This window comes from Babylonia areolata, chromosome 11, assembly GCF_041734735.1.
Source record: "Babylonia areolata isolate BAREFJ2019XMU chromosome 11, ASM4173473v1, whole genome shotgun sequence".
NCBI classification, from domain to species: Eukaryota; Metazoa; Mollusca; class Gastropoda; order Neogastropoda; family Buccinidae; genus Babylonia; species Babylonia areolata.
Window position 1 is genome coordinate 14,137,321 of NC_134886.1, and position 25,733 is coordinate 14,163,053.

General features: G+C 47.6%; 1 protein-coding gene across 2 annotated transcripts in view; it reads right to left on the reverse strand.

Annotated features, from left to right (window-relative positions):
* LOC143287556 (alkaline phosphatase-like) overlaps positions 1 to 25,733 on the reverse strand; it is a 38,078-nt gene continuing 12,345 nt past the window's right edge. For both annotated transcript variants that reach the window (XM_076595646.1, XM_076595645.1), the window contains exons 2-11: positions 24,578 to 24,685; positions 22,987 to 23,210; positions 21,997 to 22,171; positions 17,274 to 17,437; positions 16,638 to 16,745; positions 15,633 to 15,735; positions 8,851 to 8,991; positions 8,355 to 8,546; positions 4,666 to 4,812; positions 1 to 960 (exon numbers count right to left, since the gene is read on the reverse strand). In XM_076595646.1, the coding sequence (XP_076451761.1) occupies positions 671 to 960; positions 4,666 to 4,812; positions 8,355 to 8,546; positions 8,851 to 8,991; positions 15,633 to 15,735; positions 16,638 to 16,745; positions 17,274 to 17,437; positions 21,997 to 22,171; positions 22,987 to 23,210; positions 24,578 to 24,665 (1,632 nt within the window). In that variant the 5' untranslated portion in view covers positions 24,666 to 24,685 and the 3' untranslated portion in view covers positions 1 to 670. The remainder of the gene's footprint in view (positions 961 to 4,665; positions 4,813 to 8,354; positions 8,547 to 8,850; positions 8,992 to 15,632; positions 15,736 to 16,637; positions 16,746 to 17,273; positions 17,438 to 21,996; positions 22,172 to 22,986; positions 23,211 to 24,577; positions 24,686 to 25,733) is intronic.

Sequence of the window (25,733 nt, forward strand, 5' to 3'; positions counted from 1 at the left end):
TTCAAAACACGGTTATGTTGTATTGTGATGGTGTCACATTACTGACATCAACTCAGATCGTACGTCTTGAAATCACAACTGAGTAAACATTGAAATCAGATTGCTAATGAACATTATGAAAGTAAAACTCTAGTGAACATTATGAAAGCAAATCTCAACTGGTGAACATTATGAGAGCAAAACTCAACTAGTGAACATTATGAGAGCAAAACTCAACTAGTGAACATTATGAAAGTAAAACTCAAATAGTGAACATTATGAAAGCAAAGCTCAGTGTACATTATAAAAGCAAAACTCAACTGGTGAACATTATGAAAGCAAAGCTCAACACTGTCCAATCAGATTATATACCATGAAATTTCACCGCTAAATCAGAGCACACAGACATTGTGAAATCAGAGCAAAAGTACGCAATTGAATTCACAAGAAACGTTCCCTGGTCTGAGATTAGAATAAATTTAATACATTGTTGAACTCAGAATAAGCTTCACAAGTATAATCAGAAACCGACAATTTCAAACGGAGTACCAGAGATGAAACAACAACACCGAAATCACAAATGAAAATCAAAGAATAATCACTTAAGGAATTACACAAGTGATTTCAAACAACAGTCTCATAACGAATCCAGAAAACACCAATTGAAAAAACATAAACAGTTCTGAATGATTTATGCAAACAAAATCAACGCGCCCACCAACATCCACAACCAAGTCAGGCGCCTGTCCAACATCAGCCCACTGGAGCCCGATGTCTTCTCCAGAGCTCTGGCACATTCTGCATCCTTGCTGTAGGCCCCCACGCACGAGGCGTAAGCCATCACGTGAGGAATATAATTCTGCTCGTGCACCCCGTGAAACAGGTGCGCCATGGGGCCGCGCGCATAAATTGCAACGTCCTCTCCTCCGTGTGTCTCGTAGTCCATGGGGACGATGGACTGTTGGAGGTAGGATATGTTGGCTGTGAAAGAATCAAACAAGTGTATACAGATATAAAAAGAAGAAGAAAAGAATGCTCATAACACATGACATCAATTATGTGTGCAATAGCATGCTCAAAACATATACACTGCAAAACATATTGTCTGCAATGACAGAGTGAAATTAATGCTAGTGAGACAATGCAGTTTTACAGTAAAATTGAGCACACAGTACAAGGACGTGCCCGTAAGAGAGTTGAGAATTTGGTGAAGAACTCTAAGCACTGACTGTTTTGATTTCAGAATGTGGAGCGTCTTTTTGTAACTCAGTGTCATTAACGTATTTATAACATTTAGATAAATGCCTTTTGATGATGTCAGACAAAGACTGAGTGTATGAAGGGAATAAAACAGGCCCAAGAACGGATCCCTAAGGGACACCAAATACAAGAGGGATAACCTAAGAAGTAATATGACGGTCTGAGATATGATGAAAATCATTTTAAAGCTGTATACTGAATGCCAGTAGCAGTGCTAAGACAGCTGATAAGAATTTGGTGGTCAGTGGTATCAAATGCTGCCGGATGATCTAGGGATGTCACTGTGGATACAAGTTTTTTTGTCTGCATTTGAGAGAAGACTGTAACAAAAAGAAGGACCGTTTCTCTGCCGTGTTTTTTTGGTAAGCTGATAGAAATGGGTTGTACTGGTGGTGGTGGAGGCCATGACGTTAATTGTGCTTTATTCACAAACAACTGTTCCCTATTCTTCAGTTGTTTTCCCACTCTAAATATGACAGTCATCACAGGTTGATGACGAAGAAGCATTCATTCGTAATGCAGATGAAATCCTCAGGAAATTGAATTTGTTGTTGTTTCTTGTGTGTGTGTTTTTTTGTTGTTTTTTTTGGTTCCACATCGGGGTCAACAGAAAAAAGGATGACATGTATGTTCCCCAAGGTCTATATTCTCCCATGTCTCAGATCCCCCAGAGGAACTGTTCACATACGAAATATAAATAATTGTAATTTTACCTGCTGCCCACTTTTCTCCTGTTACTGCTTAACTAGACTGCAAAACCTTTCGCTGGAAATGCTCACATGATTATATAACGTTTAGGTCTGTATCACTTGTTTTTCTCAGCAATGCATTCCGCTTCATTAGCCGCAGTTCCTCCCACCTCCTAGTGAAATCTAAAGGTTGAATTAAAGGAGGCCTGGCAGAATCCGTGAGGTGCTGGGCTCCTCACCCAGTGTCCACTAGTGCTGGGGAATCGAGGCCCTGTTCCGGCATGATGTTGTGTTCTTGGGAAAGGAACTTTTCTTCCATTTTCCTCACTTCACCAGGTGTAAATGGATACTCGACTTCGGTTGGGGATGGTTAAAACGGCTGAAGGAGAGGATTGGGCCCCAACTTCCTACCTTGAACCCTGGGGCCAGTGGACGTGAATACACTGCCCCGATGGCCGTTAAAGGCATCATGAACTGGCATGGCAGAAAGGCACCATGAACTGGCATGGTAGAAAGGCATCATGAACTGTCATGGTAGAAAGGCATCATGAACTAGGTAGAAAGACATCATGAACTGGCATGGTAGAAAGACATCATGAACTAGCATGGTAGAAAGGCATCAGTTCATGGTGGAAAGGCATCATGAACTGGCATGGTGGAAAGGCACCATGAACTGGCATGGTAGGAAGGCATCATGAACTGGGTAGAAAGACATCATGAACTGGCATGGTGGAAAGGCATCATGAACTGGCATGGTGGAAAGGCATCATGAACTGGCATGGTAGAAAGACATCATGAACTGGCATGGTAGAAATGCATCATGAACTGGAATGGTAGAAAGATATCATGAACTGGCATGGTAGAAGGACATCATGAACTGGCATGGTAGAAAGGCATGAACTGGCATGGTAGAAAGACATCATGAACTGGCATGGTAGAAAGACATCATGAACTAGCATGGTAGAAAGACATCATGAACTGGCATGGTAGAAAGACATCATGAACTAGGTAGAAAGGCATGAACTGGCATGGTAGAAAGACATCATGAACTAGGTAGAAAGGCATGAACTGGCATGGTAGAAAGATATCATGAACTAGGTAGAAAGGCATCATGAACAAGCATGGTAGAAAGACATCATGAACTAGCATGGTAGAAAGACATCATGAACTAGGTAGAAAGACATCATGAACTAGCATGGCAGAAAGACATCATGAACTAGGTAGAAAGACATCATGAACTAGCATGGTAGAAAGACATCATGAACTAGGTAGAAAGACATCATGAACTAGCATGGCAGAAATTCTGGATGTGTGTACGCACCACAAGAAAGCCGACAGACCCCGGTACTCCTTTCTTGCTGGAGGGCACATTACGACACCTTTTTCATCTTAAAAAACTCTTGTTAAGGTAAATCATGCGATCAAAGCCAGTTTACTTTGGTTTGGCAAAAACTAATATGGGCTCTTCCAATGATGGGAAACTACAAGAGTTATTCACAGATCCTCGTCCTTCACCCACACACACACGCGCGCACGGCAATACACGCTAGTTTAATGACCTACCTCCTCCCCCCTCCCCAAAACCCCGCCTCACACACCGAGCAGTTTTACACGAACAGTTGTCAAGACAGATGGAAGAAGATCGATGCCCGTTGTACAAGTTCCTGTGGATCATATTTCCTATCAATGAAACAGCTGTTCTCAAGTTCAAACAGTGACTGAACGCACATGCGCAGAGGAGAAAATGATTTCTCACAAATTCACAGATAACTTATCATGGAAAACTTTCCTTCTTTTGTGTATTTTTTCTCTTGTGTTGTCCATGGGCCATGAAGAATTTCGTTTTCTTGTATTTTCAGGACGACATTGCTGAGTACAGCCACAAAGAGAAAATGGTTCGTTTTCCGATTAATGGTAATACTGTAGCCTCACGGTGAGCTGCGTCATTTGCGATCGTTCATAGACTGACATGATAGAAACTATTTATCATATAATTATTTACTACCAAAATGAAGTGTGCTCCGATGGCCGAGTGGTTCAGGCGATGGAATCCATTGTGATCTTCCCGCGTAGGTTTGAATCCTGCTCGCAGCGATGATTTTTCTAGTAAGCGGTACCCCTCTGGTACAGACAAAGGCACATGAAGTTGTGTGGTTCCCTGTTGGTGTTTTGCACCTTTTCTTGTAGTCCTGTCAGCCCATTATTTATGTAGGAGACCAAGGTGAGAAGGAACCCAACAAAAAGTTATATGCGTTCCTCTCAAATTCAAAAGACGTACAATGTGACTTATTTCTATTATTATTTTGGACTTGTTCTTACATTTTGATGAGTTTAAAGCATATAATGCAGATTTTGAAGTAACACAAAATAAGACTTGTAGAAGGCAAACTGGAAGATCAAGAATATAATTTAAAGCCATAAGAACAGCGATAAGTTCAGCTGTGAATATCGATCGATTTTTACCAATATAGTACGATCGTTCAGTTTTCAGTTTTGGTATAACGAAAGCTGAACCTGCTTGGCCATTGTCAAGGAGTGAGCCTTATGTGCATCTATTCTGAAGGTGTAATCGGACTTCTGTTGCGATAATAATTATTTGGATTTTTTTTTTTTTTTTTGCAATGTCAATATGATTGATATCAAACTGCTTTACTCATCTCCCAAATGGGGCATGGACTTACTTTTTTTTCTGCGTGTCTACATTATCAGGACCGTGTTGTTTGATGTGGCTACTTACTGGCTATGGCGTCAGTGACGTTCTGACGTCCAGGCAGGGAGGGGTCGTGCAGTCCGGTGAAGCCAGGCCCGTTACCGTACACCAGGGTGGTGTAGGGCATGCCGTCCCGAGCCAGGTGAGGCTGACCATCCACCTCCCTCACCACACCTGACACACACCTCGATTCACTTCGCTCGCTTTCACCTCCTTTCACTTTGCTTGTGTGTGTGTGTGTGTGTGTGTGTGTGTGTGTGTGTGTGTGTGTCTCTGTGCGTGTGTGTGTGTGTGTGTGTGTGTGTGCGTGTGTGTGTGGGTGTGGGTGTGTGTGCGTGTGTATGTGGGTGTGGGTGTGGGTGTGTGTGCGTGTGTGTCTGTGTGTGTGTGTGTGTGTGTGTGTGTGTGTGTGTGTGTGTGTGTGTGTGTGTGTGCGCGCGTGTGTGTGTGGGTGTGGGTGTGGGTGTGTGTGTTTCGCTGTATACTTTATGGTGTTTTTTACTTCTTCTTTTTGTAAGCAGATTTCATATTTATTGAAGTACTGCACGTGTGTGCGTGCGTGCACCACCACCCCTCCCTCAGACATCTGCATGTGCTCGAAGCCTGCAAGCCTGTCAGCACGCACACACAACACGCGCACGTACGCAGTCAATGTCTTGTTCTGAACTTACACCAGGTCAAACGAAACACCCAGCACACCACACCCCTCACACCACACCCCTCACACCTCACACCACACAACTCACACCTCACACCACACACCTCACACCACACACCTCACACCTCACACCACACACCTCACACAACATCAACTCACACCTACACTACTACACCACTCACACCTACACCAACCACACCACAACCACACACCCACACCCACACCACACACCTCACACCACACACCTCCACCACACCCCTCACACCTACACACCTCACACCTCACACACACACACCCACACCACACACCACCACCTCACAACCACCACACCTACACACCTCACACCACACACCCACACCCACACACACACACACACTCACACCCACACCACACACCTCACACACACCCACACCACACACACCACACACCACATCACACTACACACCCACACCTCACACCTCACACCACACCAACCACACACACATCTCACACACACACACCTCACACCTCACACCTCACACCTACACCACACACCTCAACACCACACACCTACACCAACCACACACACCTCACACCCACACCACACACTCACACCCACCTACACCACACACCACACACCCTCACCTACACACCTCACACCCACACACACACCACCACCTCACACCTCACACCTCACACCACACACCACACACCCTCACACCACACCACCTCACACCACACACCTAACACCTCACACCCACACACACCTCACACCACACACCCACACCAACCCCACACCTCAACCACACACACCACACACCACTCACACACACACCTACACCTCACACACACACCACCTCACACCACCCTCACACCCCACCAACACCTCACACCACCACACCCACCCTCACACACCACACACCCACACCACCACACACTCACACCACACACACCACACACCTAACACCACACACCTCCACCACACACCACACACCACACACACACCTACACCTCACACCACACACCTACACCACACACCACACACCTCACACCAACACCTACACCACACACACACCTAACACCCACACACACCACACACCTCACACCACACACCTAACACCTCACACCACACCCCTCACACCACACACCCACACTCACACCACACACCACACACCTCACACCACACCCCTCACACCTCACACCACACACCTAACACCACACACCTCACACCACACACCCACCAACACCTCACACCACACACCTACACCTACACACCTAACACACTACCTCACACCACACCACCTCACACCTCACACCCTCACACCTACACACCCTCACACCTCACACACACACCTACACACCACACACACATCACCACTCACACCACACACCTCAACACACCTACACACCACACCCCTACACACCTCACACACTCACACCACACACCTCACACCACACACCCTCACTACCCTTCACACCTCACACACCACACACCACACCACACCTCACATCCACCACACCTCAACACCTCACACCACACCCTCACACACCACCACACACCTCACACCCACACCACACCCCTCAAACACCACACACCTCACACCTCACACTCACACACCAATCACACCCACACCACACCTCACACCACACACCAACACACCACACACACCCTCACAATCACACACCACACACCTCACACCACACACCCTCACACCTCACACCACACCTCAACACCTCACACCACACCCCTCACAACCACACACCTCACACCACACACACCACACACCCTCAACACCACACACCTCACACCACACACCTCACACCTAACACCCTCACACACCACACCCTCAGAAATCACACCCACCCTCACACCACACCACACACCTCACACCACACACACCACAACCACACCCACACACACACCACACCTCACACCACACACCACACCCTCACACCACACACCACCACACACACCTCACACACATCACAACACCTCACCACACCCTCACACCACACACCTACACCCACACCACACACCTCACACACATCACACACACACACCCTCACACCACAACCACAACCCCTCCACACCTCACACACCACACACCAATCACCACCTCACACACCACACACCTACACACCACACACCACACACCTCACACCACACTCCTCACACACCACACCCCTCACACCACACACCACACCCCTCACACACCACACCCCTCACACCACACACCACACCCCTCACACCACACCCCTCACACCACACACCTCACTCCTCACACCACACACCTCACTCCTCACACCACACACCACACCCCTCACACCACACACCACACCCCTCACACCACACTCCTCACACACCACACCCCTCACACCACACACCACACCCCTCACACACCACACACCTCACACCACACACCACACTCCTCACACACCACACCCCTCACACCACACACCACACCCCTCACACACCACACCCCTCACACCACACCCCTCACACACCACACCCCTCACACCACACACCACACCCCTCACACCACACCCCTCACACCACACACCTCACTCCTCACACCACACCCCTCACACCACACACCACACCCCTCACACACCACACCCCTCACACCACACACCACACCCCTCACACCACACCCCTCAAACCACACACCTCACTCCTCACACCACACACCTCACTCCTCACACCACACACCACACACCTCACACCACACACCTCACTCCTCACACCACACACCTCACTCCTCACACCACACACCACACACCTCACTCCTCACACCACACACCACACACCTCACACCACATCCCTCACACCACACACCACACCCCTCACACACCACACCCCTCACAACACACACCTCACCCCTCACACCACACACCACACACCTCACACCACACCCCTCACACCACACACCACACCCCTCACACACCACACCCCTCATACCACACCCATCACACACCACACCCCTCACACACCACACCCCTCACCCAAACCCACACCAGCAAACAACACACAGAACTGAAAGACCAAACCAACTTATCATAACAATATCGTATTATATACCCAGAATGTCGTTGCCCCTCCTGGGGTAGCCAGCCATGGCGAAAGCATGGGAGTGGTCAGCAGTGACCACGATCAGAGTGTCCGAGGTGTCCAGCATGTTCACCGCCCCTTCCACGGCGTCGGCAAAGGCCACAGTGTCGTGCAGTGCACGTGCAGCGTTGGTGTCATGGTGCCCATGGTCAATACGGCCTCCTGAAGGGCAAATAAATGAATAAATAAATAAATAAATAAATAAATAAACATAAACGAAAGCTTGGATTTGGGGATAAAGATGTGGAGTGTTGGTTGAAAAGGGTGTAGTGGCGGTGTGGGATGTGAGTGTGGTTGCGGGATGGCGGAGAGGTTAGCATGTGAGTTCGTGTTTTGTTTATGTGTGTGTGTGTGTGTGTGTGTGTGTGTGTGTGTGTGTGTGTGTGTGTGTGTGTGACACGGACAAATAGGTTAAGGCAGAGACAGACAGAGAGATACGGAAACAGACAGAATAGAGAGAGGGAACCTTCCACCAGCAAGAAGAACCCTTTGTTGTTGGTCTGCAGCATTCGAATGGCTTTCTCCGTCATCTCCCTTAAGCTGGGCTCTCCCCCTTTGTCTTGAGCTCTGTCCGCCTCGTACTCCATGTGGTTGTAATTGAACAGACCTGTCACATCACATCACATCACACAGACCTGTCACATCACATCACATCACACAGACCTGTCACATCACAGCGCATCACACAGACCTGTCACATCACATCACATCACATCACACAGACCTGTCACATCACATCACACAGACCTGTCACATCACATCACACAGACCTGTCACAACGCATCACACAGACCTGTCACATCACATCACATCACACAGACCTGTCACATCACATCACACAGACCTGTCACATCACATCACACCACACAGACCTGTCACATTGCATCACACAGACCTGTCACATCACATCACATCACACAGACCTGTCACATCACAACACATCAAACTGACCTGTCACATCGCATCACACAGACCTGTCACATCACATTACATCACACAGACCTGTCACATCACATCAAACAGACCTGTCACATCACACCACACAGACCTGTCACATAACATCACACCACACAGACCTGTCACATCACACCACACAGACCTGTCACATCACATCAAACTGACCTGTCACATCACTTCAAACAGACCTGTCACATCACATCAAACTGACCTGTCACAACACATCAAACAGACCTGTCACATCTCATCACATCAAACAGACCTGTCACATCACAGCGCATCACACAGACCTGTCACATCACATCACATCACATCACATCACACAGACCTGTCACATCACATCACACAGACCTGTCACATCGCATCACACAGACCTGTCACATCACATCACATCACATCACATCACACAGACCTGTCACATCACATCACACAGACCTGTCACATCGCATCACACAGACCTGTCACATCACATCACATCACACAGACCTGTCACGTCACATCACATCACACAGACCTGTCACATCACATCACACCACACAGACCTGTCACATTGCATCACACAGACCTGTCACATCACATCACATCACACAGACCTGTCACATCACAACACATCAAACTGACCTGTCACATCGCATCACACAGACCTGTCACATCACATTACATCACACAGACCTGTCACATCACACCACACAGACCTGTCACATACCATCACACCACACAGACCTGTCACATCACACCACACAGACCTGTCACATCACATCAAACTGACCTGTCACATCACATCAAACAGACCTGTCACATCATATCAAACTGACCTGTCACAACACATCAAACAGACCTGTCACATCACATCAAACAGACCTGTCACATCACACCACACAGACCTGTCACATCACACCACACAGACCTGTCACATCACATCAAACTGACCTGTCACATCACATCAAACAGACCTGTCACATCACACCACACAGACCTGTCACATCACACCACACAGACCTGTCACATCACATCAAACTGACCTGTCACATCACATCAAACAGACCTGTCACATCACACCACACAGACCTTCACATCACATCACATCAAACAGACCTGTCACATCACACCACACAGACCTTCACATCACATCAAACAGACCTGTCACATCACACCACACAGACCTGTCACATCACACCACACAGACCTGTCACATCACATCACATCAAACAGACCTGTCACATCACATCACATCACATCAAACAGACCTGTCACATCACATCACATCACATCACATCAAAAAGACCTGTCACATCACATCACATCACATCACACAGACCTGTCACATCACATCACATCACATCACATCAAACAGTCCTGTCACATCACACCACACAGACCTGTCACATCACATCACATTATACAGACCTGTCACATCACATAACACAGACCTGTCACATCATATGACATCACACAGACCTGTCACATCACATCACACAGACCTGTCATCACATCACACAGACCTGTTACATCACATCACACAGACCTGTCACATCACATCACACAGACCTGTCATCACATCACACAGACCTGTCACATCAAACAGACCTGTCACCTCACATCACACAGACCTGTCACATCACACAGACCTGTCACATCAAACAGACCTGTCACCTCACATCACACAGACCTGTCACATCACACAGACCTGTCACATCACATCACACAGACCTGTCACATCAAACAGACCTGTCACATCACATCAAACAGACCTGTCACATCATATCACACAGACCTGTCATCACATCAAACAGACCTGTCACATCACATCACATCACACAGACCTGTCACATCACATCACATCACACAGACCTGTCACATCACACCACACAGACCTGTCACATCACATCACATCACACAGACCTGTCACATCACATCAAACAGACCTGTCATCACATCAAACAGACCTGTCATCACATCAAACAGTCCTGTCACATGACATCACACAGACCTGTCACATCACATCACACCACACAGACCTGTCACATCATATCACACCACACAGACCTGTCACATCACATCACACAGACCTGTCACATCAAACAGACCTGTCCCATGACATCAAACAGACCTGTCACATCACATCACACAGACCTGTCCCATGACATCACACAGACCTGTCACATCACATCACATCAAACAGACCTGCCACATCACATCACATCACATCACACAGACCTGTCACATCAAACAGACCTGTCACATCACATCAAACAGACCTGTCACATCACATCACACAGACCTGTCATCACATCACATCACATCACACAGACCTGTCACATGACATCACACAGACCTGTCACATGACATCACACAGACCTGTCACATCACATCACATCACACAGACCTGTCACATCACATCACACAGACCTGTCACCATCACATCCATCACAGACCTGTCACATACATCACACACAGACCTGTCACATGACATCACACAGACCTGTCATCACATCACACAGACCTGTCACACAATCACATGACATCACACAGACCTGTCACATACATCACACAGACCTGTCACATGACATCACACAGACCTGTCACACATCACACCTCACACAGACCTGTCACATCAAACAGACCTGTCACATCACATCAAACAGACCTGTCACATCACATCACACAGACCTGTCATCACATCACATCACATCACACAGACCTGTCACATGACATCACACAGACCTGTCACATGACATCACACAGACCTGTCACATCACATCACATCACACAGACCTGTCACATCACATCACACAGACCTGTCACCACATCACATGACATCACACAGACCTGTCACATGACATCACACAGACCTGTCACATGACATCACACAGACCTGTCATCACATCACACAGACCTGTCACCACATCACATGACATCACACAGACCTGTCACATGACATCACACAGACCTGTCACATGACATCACACAGACCTGTCATCACATCACATCAAATCAATTCAACTGTTGCCCGCAGCCCTGCCGATCGCAAGGAGGCAGGACTGGGCTAACAGCCATCAGTTCTTAACACCAGTGAAAGAGAATGCAAAACAACTGTAAAAGATCAAGCAAAACCGCCTTAGAAAGCCCAGTTCATTATCAACATCTCGCACTGTCCACACAGACTCCAACATAAAGTTTGGAACATTGAAAGTAACATAAAGAGACTAGATCACCCACGTATGTTTCAGTCCATGTAAAATGACAGTAAGTTACAGATCATGATTTCCTGGAAACTGAAACAGAGCGTCCCGGAGGCGAGGGTGTGGGTGTGGGTGGGAGGGTGGTGGTCCCTGAACAAGATCTTCACACAGTTAGCTGTAACTGAACAGGCCCGTCACACCCAGACACTTCGTCATCATCGTATTCATCATCGATGTCATCGTCATTTGTATTTGTGTTTCTTTTTATCACGACAGATTTCTCTGTGTGAAATTCGGGCTGCTCTCCCCAGGAAGAGCGCGTCGCTATACTACAGCACCACCCTTTTTTTTTTTTTTTTTTTTTGGTATTTTTTCCTGCATGCAGTTTTATTTGTTTTTCTTATCGAAGTGGATTTTTCTACAGAATTTTGCCAGGAACAACCCTTTTGTTGCCGTGGGTTCTTTTACGTGCGCTAAGTGCATGTTGCACACGGGACCTCGGTTTATCGTCTCATCCGAATGACTATCGTCCAGACCACCACTCAAGGTCTAGTGGAGGGGGAGAAAATATCGACTGCTGAGCCGTGATTCGAACCAGTGCGCTCAGATTCTCTCGCTTCCTAAGCGGACGTGTTACCTCTAGGCCATCACTCCATTATCATCAGTATCAGGACAGCGGTGGTCAAGAGGTAATGTGTCCGATCAGGAAGCCAGTGTCGACGTGTTTGAGTCCCATGATTATACGGACCGGGCTTTTCAACCCTCTTCCACCTCTCGCCTTCACTAGACCCTGAGTGGTGGTTTTACGCAGCATGACAACACCGATGTCTCCCCGAGTCAACAGCAACGAGGTGTGAAGGGTGTGTCGGTACGAGAGGAGCAGCACACCAGGACGACGCTCATCGCAGCAGCAACACTCGGGCAGTACACGATGCTCCAACATCGAGCACACAGACTGGGCCACATAAGAGTGGAACACCGACTGCAGAGAGTGACCACAGCGGACAGACGGCGCCTCACAACACACGGTCAACAAAATACTGACCACACGGCGTGCCGACTGACAGGGCCGCACGCCAAAAGCACACAACACACTATCTGGGTGCTAGACATTTGGATGAGACGATGAGTCCCGTGTGCAGCATGCACTAAACGCACGTCAAAGAACTCACGGCTACAAATTATGTAGTAAAAAGAAACCAACTTTGAACAAAACATACAGAGTAAAAGAAAAGAAACAATAATTATGGGTGGCGCTGTTCTGTGGCGAAGCGTGCTCTCAGGGAGAGAAGCCTGAACTTTATTGTCGCCATCGTCATCTGTTCCTGTCAAGCGTGGTTCATTTCTTGGCTGTGGTTTCAGTTCGATGAAATGTGTCATCCAACGTCTGAGTACATCGTCATCGTTGTTGTCATCATTATCGTCGTCGTCGTCATCGTCACGGTCATCATATAATATACGCGCTACCAATCCCTTTTATGTGGAAAAGTTCTTTTCTGATCGACGCTGGTGGAGAGACGGAGAGATAGATAAGAACACACACACACACACACAAAATGATACAAGGGAAGTAACTCAAAACAATTCGCTACATTGGCTAATCATTATTCCCCTTCTCTGATCATTCCTAACAACACACACACACACACACACACACACACACACACACACACACACACACAGATATATATATATATATATATATATATATATATATATGTATATATATATATATATATATACAGAGAGAGAGAGAGAGAGAGAGAGAGAGGTAGGGTGAGGGGTGTTTATCAGTTCTTTGAGGACGGCCACTGTTGAGGGAGACCGAAGAGGAAGCCAAACACTGACAGACAGCAGTGCAGAACAAACACTCAAAACATCTGAAGAGACCCAGGCTTTGACACACGAGCAACAGACCTGGAGGAATCTGTTGAGAAGTTTTTTCTGTGCGGCGGCCCAATGACTCTTCACAGAGAAGAAGAAGAATCGAAGAAGAATTTATGTATCACATAGCGCTATACTTGAAGCAGCAGCAAACTGTAATCGATTTACAAATGCAGTAATTGATATGAATCGAGCATAACTTAGATGAAGTGAGAAAAAAAGAAAATGTTAAAGTAAATATGTTCCTAAACGTCAGAAAATAAAACAAATACAAACCAAAGCGCACCACAAATTCATCAATGTTCAATGAAATACGTACGGCAGACAGAGAGAGAAGTGATGGAGAGAGCGACAGACAGACAGAGAAGTGATGGAGAGAGCGACAGACAGACAGAGAAGTGATGGAGAGAGCGACAGACAGACAGAGAAGTGATGGAGAGAGCGACAGACAGACAGAGAAGTGATGGAGAGAGCGACAGACAGACAGAGAAGTGATGGAGAGAGCGACAGACAGACAGAGAAGTGATGGAGAGAGCGACAGACAGACAGACAGAGGAGTGATGGAGAGAGCGACAGACAGACAGAAAAGTGATGGAGAGAGCGACAGACAGACAGAGAAGTGATGGAGAGAGCGACAGACAGACAGAGAAGTGATGGAGAGAGCGACAGACAGAGAGAAAAGTGATGGAGAGAGCGACAGACAGACAGAGAAGTGATGGAGAGAGCGACAGACAGACAGAGGAGTGATGGAGAGAGCGACAGACAGACAGAGGAGTGATGGAGAGAGCGACAGACAGAGAGAAAAGTGATGGAGAGAGCGACAGACAGAGAGAAAAGTGATGGAGAGAGCGACAGACAGAGAGAAAAGTGATGGAGAGAGCGACAGACAGAAAAGTGATGGAGAGAGCGACAGACAGACAGAGAAGTGATGGAGAGAGCGACAGACAGAGAGAAAAGTGATGGAGAGAGCGACAGACAGACAGAGAAGTGATGGAGAGAGCGACAGACAGACAGACAGAAAGAGACAGATAAAATGATATAAGGGGAATAAATGTATGTAAATGACAGTGTTATATGCGATTTATTTCCCTTCTCTCATAAAATGAGAGAGAGAGAGAGAGAGAGAGAGAGAGAGAGAGAGAGAGAGAGAGAGAGAGAGAGACAATGACAGAGACAAACAGACAGACAGACAGATAAGAAGAAGAAGAAGAAACATCATACGTACCCAGTAAGTAGTCTGTGTTTTCTGGCGTCACTGCGTCAAATTCGGTTTGATTCCACACGTAGCGGTAATTCCTGGATTTGTTTTTCTGGGTCTCTTTCCATAGCTGTGTCACACACACACACACACACACACACACACACACACACACACACACACACACACACACACACACACACACACACACGTGCATATGCTATATTGTAGAATATGATGAATATCATGAACACATTCAAATTGCTTCTCATATTGATTACACTTTTTTTTCCTCCGGATTGAATGAGTGGGCTTTTATGTGTATTACCGCTTTTACCTTGCCTCGGAGGCAGCAACACTCCGTTTTCAGGTTGTGCATGCTGGGCGTGTTTAAGCTCCCACAACGCACCGAGACAGAGACAGAGAGAGAACAGAATGTGGAAAAGATAAGAGTACAAAATGTAAAATGGAGAGGGTGAGTGTCAGTGATTGGAGAAAGAAAAAACATAATATTAGAAGGGTGTGTGTGAGAGGGGGGACGGGGGAAGCGGGATTAGGACAAAAAATAATTAATCAATAATCAAATATTGTATGCACTACTTCTGTACATTATTATTTGAAAAGAGGTTCCTGTGGGGGACCTACAATAAACAACCAACTGGACTATTTAACACATAACTAGCTAATTTTGATAAAGAACAGTTTGAAATATATAACTCCCCCCCCCCCCCCTCCCCCCCCCAAAAAAAAACAAAAAAAAAAAACATTTGAAACAGGTAACACGTGTTCAGTTATTTCTGAAGGCAAAAAAGGTTTCATGTCTAAACAGCGGGTTAAAACGTGCTCTCCCTTGCAAATGCATTCAATATTTTCACAATGATTTGTGTATGGGGCATTTAGTAACAACCTAAATGTCATGCTCTCAACAGCCCTGCCAGTTGTTTTAGCATTTAATAAGGCAGAAGTGTTAACCCTGATCAGTGGTCAACGAACACTGCACCACAAGTCCAATGTCCAATGTCTTTCACAGACCTCAATGAGGTTCCTCCCATCCAGACGTCCCTTGACCACCAGTCCTTCCTCGGGGTCTGTGACCGTGTTGTTGGGCAGGAACTCTCTCCGTCCTCCGCCCATCACCACCTGCCCAGCACACACGGACGAACGCGCAAACATGCACACACACACGCATACGCGCGCACGCACGCTTATACATACAGACACATATAGATAGAGAGATAGATAGATATACTCCGTTCTTTGATAAGATGCTTCTTTGATAAGATGCTTCTTTGATAAGATGCTTCCAGACTGTGATTTAACTACAAAGAAAGAAAAGGAACGTGCTGGGGTCAATGGAAACCAAACCAAACCAAAACAAAACAAAGCAAAAAACTTCCACCAATATTTCACCATTTAGATTTATTTCCCTTTCAAGATTTTGACAAGGCCCCATCCAATCCAAAAGGAAGCGGGAGTATGGGGGCTTTTGATTAATGACATCACCTCCAAGATCAACTACACCCATCCGATCCACAATCATTATCCCCCCCCCCCCTCCCCTTCAGACCTTCCCTCAACTCTGAAACATCGCTTTGAGGTGGCTGGGATGCTACAATGAGCAACACGATTTGATTTCCACCTTCCCACTTCCCCTCATTCCGAACTTACATGGATGTCGGGGTTTTCTTCCACCAGCTGGGAGGCGATGTCTTTACAGGGGGACTGCCCTGAGGGGACGCTGCCCTCCCAGTCTCTGTGCGGGGTGTGGGCGTAAGTGGCGGCCGGTGTGGCGTGAGTGACCCGTGTGGTCGTCACCACTCCCGCTGATTTACCTGCATCGGGTGACAGGTAAACAACAACGAAAAAAATTCACAAATGATTACATCAACGAATACATCAATAAATCAATAAATAGATACATAAATAAACAATAAAAAAAGCGTGGAACAGCGTGAAACTTTGCGTGTACACATCTTTCCAGGATTCGTTTTCAGGGAAGGCGTGATGCCCTTCCCTTCACACAACCCACTGTTTTCCCTTCCCTTCACACAACCCACTGTTTTCCCCTCCCTTCCCTTCACACAACCCACTGTTTTCCCCTCCCTTCCCTTCACACAACCCACTGTTTTCCCCTCCCTTCACACAACCCACTGTTTTCCCCTCCCTTCACACAACCCACTGTTTTCCCCTCCCTTCACACAACCCACTGTTTTCCCTTCCCTTCTCACAACCCACTGTTTTCCCCTCCCTTCCCTTCACACAACCCACTGTTTTCCCTTCCCTTCACACAACCCACTGTTTTCCCCTCCCTTCCCTTCACACAACCCACTGTTTTCCCCTCCCTTCACACAACCCACTGTTTTCCCTTCCCTTCACACAACCCACTGTTTTCCCCTCCCTTCACACAACCCACTGTTTTCCCCTCCCTTCCCTTCACACAACCCACTGTTTTCCCTTCCCTTCCCTTAACACAACCCACTGTTTTCCCTTCCCTTAACACAACCCACTGTTTTCACTTCCCTTAACACAACCCACTGTTTTCCCTTCCCTTAACACAATCCACTGTTTTCCCTTCCCTTCCCTTAACACAATCCACTCTTTTCCCTTTACTTCCCTTAACACAACCCACTGTTTTCCCTTCACTTCCCTTAACACAACCCACTGTTTTCCCTTCACTTCCCTTAACACAATCCACTGTTTTCCCTTCACTTCCCTTAACACAACCCACTGTTTTCCCTTCCCTTAACACAACCCACTGTTTTCCCTTCCCTTAACACAACCCACTGTTTTCCCTTCACTTCCCTTAACACAATCCACTGTTTTCCCTTCACTTCCCTTCACAAAACTCACTGTTTTCCCTTCCCTTCCCTTCACACAACTCACTGTTTTCCCTTCCCTTCCCTTCACACAACCCACTGTTTTCCCTTCCCTTCCCTTCACACAACCCACTGTTTTCCCTTCGCTTCCCTTAACACAACCCACTGTTTTCCCTTCCCTTAACACAACCCACTGTTTTCCCTTCCCTTCCCTTCACACAACCCACTGTTTTCCCTTCCCTTCCCTTCCCACAACCCACTGTTTTCCCTTCCCTTCCCTTAACACAACCCACTGTTTTCCCTTCACTTCCCTTAACACAATCCACTGTTTTCCCTTCACTTCCCTTAACACAACCCACTGTTTTCCCTTCCCTTAAAACAATCCGCTGTTTTCCTTTAACTTCCCTTCACAAAACTCACTGTTTTCCCTTCCCTTCACACAACCCACTGTTTTCCCTTCCCTTCCCTTCACACAACTCACTGTTTTCCCTTCGCTTCCCTTCACACAACTCACTGTTTTCCCTTCGCTTCCTCTTCAGTAACCCACTGTTTTCCCTTCCGTTTGCTTCAGGCAACCCACTGTTTTCCCTTCCTTTCCCCTCACACAACCCACTGTTTTCCCGTTGCTTCCCTTCACACAACCCACTGCTTTCCATACCCTTCACACAACCCACTTTTTCCCTTCCCTTCACAGAACCCACTGTTTTCCCTTCCCTTCACACAACCCACTGCTTTCCATACCCTTCACAGAACCCACTGTTTTCCCATCCCTTCCCTTCACACAACCTACTGTTTTCCCATCCCTTCCCTTCACACAACCTACTGTTTTCCCCTTCCTTCCCTAAACACAATCCACTGTTTTCCCCTTCCTTCCCTTAACACAATCCACTGTTTTCCCTTCCTTTCACACAACTCACTTTTTTCACAACCCTTCACTTAACGCAACCCACTGTTTCACCTTCCCTTCACAAAATCCACTGTTTCCCTTCCCTTCTCACAACCCACTGTTTTCCATTCATTTCCCTTCGCACAACCCACTCTTGTCCCTTCCCTTCACACAACCCTCTGTTTTCCCTTCCCTTCACACAACCCTCTGTTTTCCCTTCCCTTCTTACAACCCACTGTTTTTCCTTCCCTTCCCTTCTCACAACCCACTGTTTTCCATTCTCTTCCCTTCACACAAGCCACTGTTTTCCATTCCCTTCACTTGACATAATCCACTGTTTTCCCTTTCCTTTCCGCATCCAACTGTTTTCCCTTTCCTTCACTTGACATAATCCACTGTTTTCCCTTCCCTTTCCGCAACCAACTGTTTTCCCTTTCCTTCTCACAATCCACTGTTTTCCGTTCCCTTCCTGCAACCCACTGTTTTCCCTTCCCTTCACACAAGCCACTGTTTTCTTTTCCCTTCCCTTCACACAAGCCACTGTTTTCCATTCCCTTTCCTTCCCACAACCCACTGTTTTCCCTTCCCTTCTCACATCCCACTGTTTTCCCTTCCCTTCACACAACCCACTGTTTTCCCTTCCCTTCACACAACCCACTGTTTTCCCTTCCCATTCACGCAAGCCACTGTTTTCTCCTCTCTTCCCTTCTCACAACCCACTGTTTTCCCTTCCCTTCTCACATCCCACTGTTTTCCCTTCCTTTCTCACAACCCACTGTTTTGCCTTCCCTTCTCACAACCCACAGTTTTCCCTTGCCTTCCCTTCACACAAGCCATTGTTTTCCCTTCCCTTCCCACAACCCATTGTTTCCCCTCCCCTTCCCTTCACACAACCCAATGTTTTCCCTTCCCTCTCACATGCTCTTCCCTAATCCTCTCCCCTCCCTCCCTGTTGCCACTGCAACTGATTGTGCGCACTGCTTCATAGTTTTGTATCGGTTGCAGATAATATCTTTCATTTTCATGTACTCCCAACACCCACGTTGTTTCCTGAAATAAAGGTCTTGTCTTGTCTTGTCTCGTTGGGTCTCGCCTGGTCTCGGTCTGTGTCTTTTCTGGTCCTGTCTTGTCCTGTCCTACCCTGTCTTGCCTTGTCTCGTTGGGTCTCGCCTGGTCTCGGTCTGTGTCTTTTCTGGTCCTGTCTTGTCCTGTCCTACCCTGTCTTGCCTTGTATCGTTGGGTCTCGTCTTGTATCGGTCTCTGTCTTGTCTTATCCGGTCCTGCCCTGTCTTGTCTTGTCTTGTCTTGTCCTGTCCTGTCCTATCTTGTCTTGTCCTGTCCTGTCTTGTCTTGTTCTGTCCTGCCCTGCCCTGTCTTGTATCGGTCTATGTCTTGTCTTGTCATGCGTTGCCTTGTCCTGTCCTGTCCTGTCTTGTCTTGTTTTGTCTTTCCTGTCCTGTCTTGTCTTGTTCTATCCTGCCCTGCCCTGTCTTGTATCGGTCTATGTCTTGTCTTGTCCTGCTTTGCCTTTTCTTTTTCTGTCCTGTCTTGTCTTGTCCTGTCCTGTCCTGTCTTGTCTTGTTCTATCCTGCCCTGCCCTGTCTTGTATCGGTCTATGTCTTGTCTTGTCCTGCTTTGCCTTTTCTTTTTCTGTCCTGTCTTGTCTTGTCCTGTCCTGTCCTGTCTTGTATCGGTCTACGTCTTGTCTTGTCCTGTCCTGTCCTATCCTGCCATGTCCTATCCTGCCATGTCCTGTCCTGTCCTGTCCTGTCCTGTCTTGTCCTGTCCTGTCCTGTCCTGTCATGTCCTGTCCTGTCCTATCCTGCCATGTCCTGTCTTGTCCTGTCCTATCCTGCCATGTCCTGTCTTGTCCTGCCATGTCCTGTCTTGTCTTGTCCTGTCCTGTCCTGTCCTGTCCTGTCCTAACCTGCCATGTCCTGTCCTGTCCTGTCTTGTCCTGTCCTGTCTTGTCCTGTCCTGTCCTATCCTGCCATGTCCTGTCTTGTCCTATCCTGCCATGTCCTGACTTGTCCTGTCCTGCCATGTCCTGACTTGTCCTGTCCTGTCCTGTCCTGTCCTGTCCTGTCCTGTCCTGTCCTGTCCTGTCCTGTCATGTCCTGTCCTGTCCTGTCCTGTCCTGTCCTGTCCTATCCTGCCATGTCCTGTCTTGTCCTGCCATGTCCTGTCTTGTCTTGTCCTGCCCTGTCCTGTCCTAACCTGCCATGTCCTGTCCTGTCCTGTCCTGTCCTGTCCTGTCTTGTCCTGTCCTGTCCTATCCTGCCATGTCCTGTCTTGTCCTATCCTGCCATGTCCTGTCCTGTCCTGTCTTGTCTTGTCTTGTCCTGTCCTGTCCTATCCTGCCATGTCCTGTCCTGTCTTGTCCTGTCCTGTCCTGTCCTATCCTGCCATGTCCTGTCTTGTCCTATCCTGCCATGTCCTGACTTGTCCTGTCCTCTCCTGTCCTGTCCTGTCTTGTCTTGTCCTGTCTTGTCCTGTCCTGTCCTATCCTGCCATGTCCTGTCTTGTCCTGTCTTGTCCTGTCTTGTCCTGTCCTGTCCTATCCTGCCATGTCCTGTCCTGTCTTGTCCTGTCCTGTCTTGTCTTGTCCTGTGTTGTCCTGTCCTGTCCTATCCTGCCATGTCCTGTATTGTCCTGTCCTGTCTCTGTCTGTCTGACGGGCCCCACCCACCGTCAGCCAGGGACCAGTCCAGGATGGAGGTGAGGTGGGCGTGGAGGGAGGACTGGCAGTCTCCGTGATGGGCACTGGCGTCCACCCCGATGGTGCCTTTGTTGGTCTTCACCCCGGTCAGGTAGGCCGTGCCCGTGCCCGCGGAGTCTGGGGTCTGGTGATCCACGTTGTATGTCTGGTGGGTGGGCACAAGGGTACAGTTTGAGTCCGGCGACCTTTGGCAAAAAGCCCATCAGGTCAAGGTGTTCACGGCTTGAGATGACCCTCCCGACCCCACCCCACCACCCCACTAAAAGAAGATTTTGGTGGTGGTGTGGGTGCATGTGTGTGTGCGTGTCCGTGCCCGCCGAATCGGGCTCCTGGTTGTCCACGTTGTGTGGCAGTGCGGGCGCAGGCAAGAAACGTTTGCTTTAAACGGTATTTTATTTGGAAATGCCACACGTAATACAAACACAATGAGTTTTACAGGAGAGCAAGGAAGTTTTCTACAGTTATATTAATAACCTGTCGTAATGTACATATATTATGCAAACATAAAATACATGACAGGCAGGTAGAATTTCATATAGTGTAGCATGAATCAAAAACAAAAAGGTTTTTTGGGGAAGATATTTGGGTCAGTGTGTGTGTGTGTGTGTGTGTGTGTGTGTGTGTGTGTGTGTGTGTGTGTGTGTGTGCATATGTGCTTTTATATGTGCTGTGTGTATTTGTGTGCTTGCATGCGTGTGTGTGCGATGCGTGTGTGCGTGCATGAGCGCGCGTGTATGTATATATGGCCAGGGAACAATCTGCACAATAAACTATCTCACAACCAACCACCCATATCAGACCTACTTCACTCAGAACGACGTTGGGGAATTTGTCAACACTCACTTTGGACAGAGTGACGTTGGGGAATTTGTCAACACTCACTTTGGACAGAGTGACGTTGGGGAATTTGTCAACACTCACTTTGGACAGAGCGACGCTGGGGAATTTGTCAACACTCACTTTGGACAGAGCGACGTGAGGGAATTTGTCAAAGCTCAGGTGGTGATCCTCGCCGTTCTCTCCGTTCAGCTGACCGGCCAGGATTCGGCCAGTGGTCACTGTGCTCAGTCCCATCCCGTCGCCCAGAAACAGGATGACGTTCTTGGCCACACCCACGACGGGGTCATTGTGTCGGAGGGCTCTGTCCAGCTCCGCTCGGGCCACTGCTCTCCAGTAACTGGGCTCTGACGGGGGAACACAGGACGCACTAACTTTAAACCATCTGCAGACACACAGGCTTTGACACACAACCAACAGACCTGCAAGAAGGAATCTGGAGTAACAGTTCTTCTGTTCGGTGCTCCAGTGACCCTTTCCCACCATGAAGGGAGAAGAACAAGAACAGGAACAAGAAGAACAAGTACAAGAACAAGAAAATCAAGAACAAGTACAAGAACAAGTGTGGGGGTGGGTGGGGGTGTTTCCCCGTTCGTTGGCTGTAACTCCTGCGTTCTGTATCTACGTGTGGGCTTTTCCATGCAGGGCTGTTTTTACCTCATCATTTATGCATGCTCTGTTTTCGTGAGTGTACATGCTGGGTATACTTGTGTTTCCATTGACATTGCTTACGGGATCTTTTACGAAGGTGGATCGGGTACTATCAGGTCTGAACACATGGTCACTTGGGTAAACAGAAAAAAAAAGTATACCCTTATTCCAGGAGCCGACACCAGGATCGAGCCCAGGACCCTCAGATTGAAAGTCTTAATCCTGAACCCATCGGCTGTTGTGTTGGTCGATGAAAGGCGTTAATTGGCTTTGGCTTGAATGTGTGCACCCATGTCAGAGCGAAAGTTACTTTTTCAGTCTAGTAGACCCGAAATTTGCCGTACTTGTTAGTTGCAGTAATTGTTCAGAAACCTGTCGGAGACAGCAAGATTACTTTCAAGACAAGACAAACTGTAACAGTCCCTCCCTCCCCCACGTACCCCTCCCCCACCCCTATCTTCTGTAAAAGAACGCAACAAGGTTTGATCGCGATGATGATTCTTCTCTTCTTCTTATTTTTTTTTATTAACAGTATTAGTTGTAATAATAGCAATAGCAGTTATAGTATCATCATCATCATCAGGATCACAAATCTTCTTCTTCTTCTTCTTCACTATTGATTTTATTATTGTTGCTCTTGTCATTGCTGTTGTTGTTGCTGTTGTTCATCGTCCAATGTGGCTTGTGTTGTGATGCCACCAATCACTCCAGTTAATTGTTTTCTCTTTTTCGAAGCAATGTATGATAATATTCGCCAAATTACCAGTACAGCAAAGGCAATAGATAAGACAAATGGACACACACATAAACATACATCTTCTTACCTTATACGTACACAGACAAACAGGCATCTTCTTACTTTACGGACACACAGACAGCATGGACACTGTTACTTTACGGACACACAGACAACATGGACACTGTTACTTTACGGACACACAGACAACATGGACACTGTTACTTTACGGACACACAGACAACATGGACACTGTTACTTTACGGACACACAGACAGCATGGACACTCTTACTTTACGGACACACAGACAGCATGGACACTCTTACTTTTCTCCTTGTCCACACTGACAGGAATGGCGGTGATGGCAGTGACAGTGAGGCAAGCCACGAGCAGTACGTGCAGGGATGACGTCATCTCCGGCTGTCTTCTGGGACCTGAGTGAGAATGACAGAGGAAACAAAGACAGCGCCTTAGACTTTCTTTCCTTTGTTTCCATTTGCCCTGCCAGGCTTATTCAAGAGTCGGCATGGTAGAAGAATCGGTTAGGCGTAGGACTTATGATCCAATATTCACCCGTCCTTGAGAAAGGCACTTTACTCTACTTTCCTTACTCCACCGAGTTGTGAATGAGGGATTTCTGCTGGGGAATGTTACATCGGCGGAAGGAGAGGATTGGGCCCCGCCTTCCTGCGCCGAGCCCACGACACAGTGGCTATGAATTCACTGTCCCGCTAACCTCTTTAATCTGTTTTGCATGCAGCTCCGTTATTTCGTTGCAGCAGTCCATGCTCCAGCACTCCACAGAGAGCTGTCAGTGTTACGTCGCCCTGAGAACACCCACTAGAGAAGACCTTGCAGAGCGGCAGATTCAGTTCAGTTCAGTAGTTACTCAAGGAGGTGTCACAGCGTTCGGAAAAACCCATAAACGCTATAGTACATCTGCTAAACAGATGCCTGACCAGCAGCATAACCCAAAGCGCTTTGTCAGGCCTTGAGAGCTTTCGGACCAAACATACGAAGGTCGCCGCCTCCGTTTACATCGTTTGTTGACACGGCACCGTGACAGAATCGGTTAGACATTGGACTTCTGAACAAGTGTTGGTAAGTGAACGGGGTTCGACGCCCTGTTTGGGCATGGTCTGTTCTGGGAAAGGCACCTTACTCATTTTCCTCACTCCACCCACATGTGAATGGATACAAAATTCATTTAATCAAAACCGTTTCCTTGTTGTACATATTTATAAACCGCATGCGAAGGGAAGTAACTTCAATAGCTTTTCCGGATGTGTTCACTTGTGTGTATATGGAGCAAAACGTAGTCGGTTTTAGTAAATTTTCTGCATTTTCCGCATGAATATCGCAGCGAAGCCTGCCGAGGCTGATTATCCCTAAATGTTAAAACGGTGGAAGAAGACTCGGCCCCGCTTTCCCACTCCACGTCTACACACAGTGGATATGAATCACATGCCCCGAAGGCCAGAA